Raw genomic sequence first — 2,269 nt, forward strand, 5'->3', positions numbered from 1 at the left:
TTTAAGATTGTGCCTCCCTTCCCCTGTGCTCCCCAAACAAGCACAGAACAGATTCTGGCGTGTGGGACACGATCAGAACCACAGGACACACTGTGCAATGGCTCTGAGAGCTGTCACAGATTCCCACTGCCAGGGCAAACCCACAGGAACAAACACTTGTGGCCCCTTCCCACACCCCAGTATAAGAGATTTGACTAATTCTAACAGACAGCTATGGCCAGGAGGAGAGCAGATTGCCCAAAGCCTTGAGGAATTGTTTTCTAGAACAGCTTCCTACCTCCCAGCTTGGCTCCAAAGCTCAGGCTGGGTGCCTGGCTGGTGCTTGTGGTCAGTGTTGCTGTGCTTGTACTGGTGGCTGCTGTTGAAGGCTGAGCCCCAAAGGTCAGACCTGGAACCAGGAGCAAAAGATGGAATTCCTTCCTCCAGGCTAAAGAGCAATTGCTGCCCAGCACTGCAGCCCTGGACAGGCCTGGCAGAAACACCTCTGGCTGCAGCCCCTCGCTGCCCTCTGCCCCAGCACAACCCAGGGGATGCAGAATCTGCAACCCCATTCCACCCCTTAGATATCCCATGCCAAAGGCTCCCAGCCCCCAGCTGCCCCCCAGGGCTGTCAGAGCACAGGGCACAGTTGTGACAGCCAGGACACACAGAGTAACAACAAACAATTTCAGAAGGCTTCAACCCACACAGAAAAACACCAAACCACTTCAGAAGGCTGCAAGCATCAGCCCTTCTTGCTCTTTAGCCCAACCCTTTACCCCCCTCATGTTGATGCAGTGCCCCTGTGTCCCCGCTGTTCCCTTTGGTGGTTGCTCAGCACACCTGGGCACTCCATGGCTCATTGCTGTCAGTGCTGCTCAGCTGCTGCTCACAGCTGTGCCCACTGGGGATGAGGCTGGGCCAGCCCATCCCAGTGACCCCAAACTGTGCCTACAGCACAGCTCCATCCCAGTGACCCCAAACTGTGCCCACAGCCCCATCCCAGTGACCCCAAACTGTGCCTACAGCACAGCCCCATCCCAGTGACCCCAAGCTGTGTGCCCGTGTCCCAGTCTGACCCTCCACGCCCCCCAGGCTGCTCACCCACCTGAGGGCTGCCCCCCGAGGCTGAAGGGCGCTGCTGTGGGGGTGGCAGCTGCCAGGGTGGCTGTGCTGGTGCTGGCAGCAGCCGCAGGGGCCGTGCCAAAGCTCAGCCCTGCCGACGTGGCCGCTGGGACGATGCTGAACCCGGCCGTGCCTGCCTGGCCCGTGGTGCCACTGGAGAAGGTGAAGCCTCCTGGGGTCCCAGAGGGAGCCGTGCTGCTGCTGCTGCTGGCAGCAGAGCCAAAGGTAAAGCCAGACGAGGCTGCTGCCTGGCTCGAGGGGGTGCTGGTTGCAGCAGGGGCACCAAAGGAAAAGCTCCCCGTGACTGCAGGAGCTGGAGTGGCAGTGCTGGCTCCAAAGGTCACTTTTGGGGTGTTTGCCCTAGGGAGGAAAGAACAGAAAGGAAGCCATTCTGCTTGAGGCACACATCCACCCAAGTCCACAGCTGGCTTCCTCCCTGAGCATTTGCTGACAGCAGAAACCTTTCAGAGAGCTGCACACCTGGCCAGGCTGTGTCCCAGTTCTGACAAGAGACTCCATCCAGCTGCTGGCACCTGCCACCCCCCTCAGGGCTCATTCTACCGCCTGTCCCTTCATTGCCTCCACCCACCCAGGTACCACAGGGCATTCTATGGAGCACACGTGAAGCTGCTGCTGCTTCTCTCAGCTCACCATTTCCACTCCCTCTCCACAAGGCTGTTTTTTTCCTGCTCGTCCCCATTTGAGCTCCCTTCCCACAGCTCCCATCTGGCAAGCTTTGCCAGCAGCAGCTCTGCAGAGCCGCTCCAGGACTCGCCGCCTTTCCTGATCGGCAAATCCCTCCCAAACTGCCGGGAAAGCATTCCGAGCACTCCGGATCCGGCTCAGAGAGAACGAGACGTTTGATATTGGGCAGCAGAGCTCCAGCATTTCTGCGTGCTCGCGTCTCCAGCCCCGTTCCAGCCGGGATCGCGGAACATCTCCTTCCCCCCGCTGCGGGAGCTCCCGTGCGAACGGAGCGGGGCCGGGGCTCGCCGAGCCCTGCGGGGCGCTGGGAAGAGCCGGCACAAGGGCCAGGGCTCGCTCCGAGCAGCTTTGCCCGCAGAGCCCTCGCCCGGCAGCCACAGGACGCCGCTCCCTCCGTCCCCCCGTCCGTCCCCCTGTCCGTCCGTCCCCGCCCGGGCCCGGCTCTCACCCCATTGGGAAG

General features: G+C 61.1%; 1 protein-coding gene across 1 annotated transcript in view; it reads right to left on the reverse strand.

Annotated features, from left to right (window-relative positions):
* LOC102032708 (nuclear pore glycoprotein p62-like) overlaps positions 1–2,263 on the reverse strand; it is a 6,533-nt gene extending 4,270 nt beyond the window's left edge. The window contains exons 1-3 of the mRNA XM_031056120.1: positions 2,258–2,263; positions 1,088–1,464; positions 278–388 (exon numbers count right to left, since the gene is read on the reverse strand). Coding sequence (XP_030911980.1) covers positions 278–388; positions 1,088–1,464; positions 2,258–2,262 — 493 coding nt within the window. The 5' untranslated portion in view covers position 2,263. The remainder of the gene's footprint in view (positions 1–277; positions 389–1,087; positions 1,465–2,257) is intronic.
* Positions 2,264–2,269: the final 6 nt, after the last annotated feature.

This window comes from Geospiza fortis, unplaced genomic scaffold (genome assembly GCF_000277835.1).
Source record: "Geospiza fortis unplaced genomic scaffold, GeoFor_1.0 scaffold157, whole genome shotgun sequence".
NCBI classification, from domain to species: Eukaryota; Metazoa; Chordata; class Aves; order Passeriformes; family Thraupidae; genus Geospiza; species Geospiza fortis.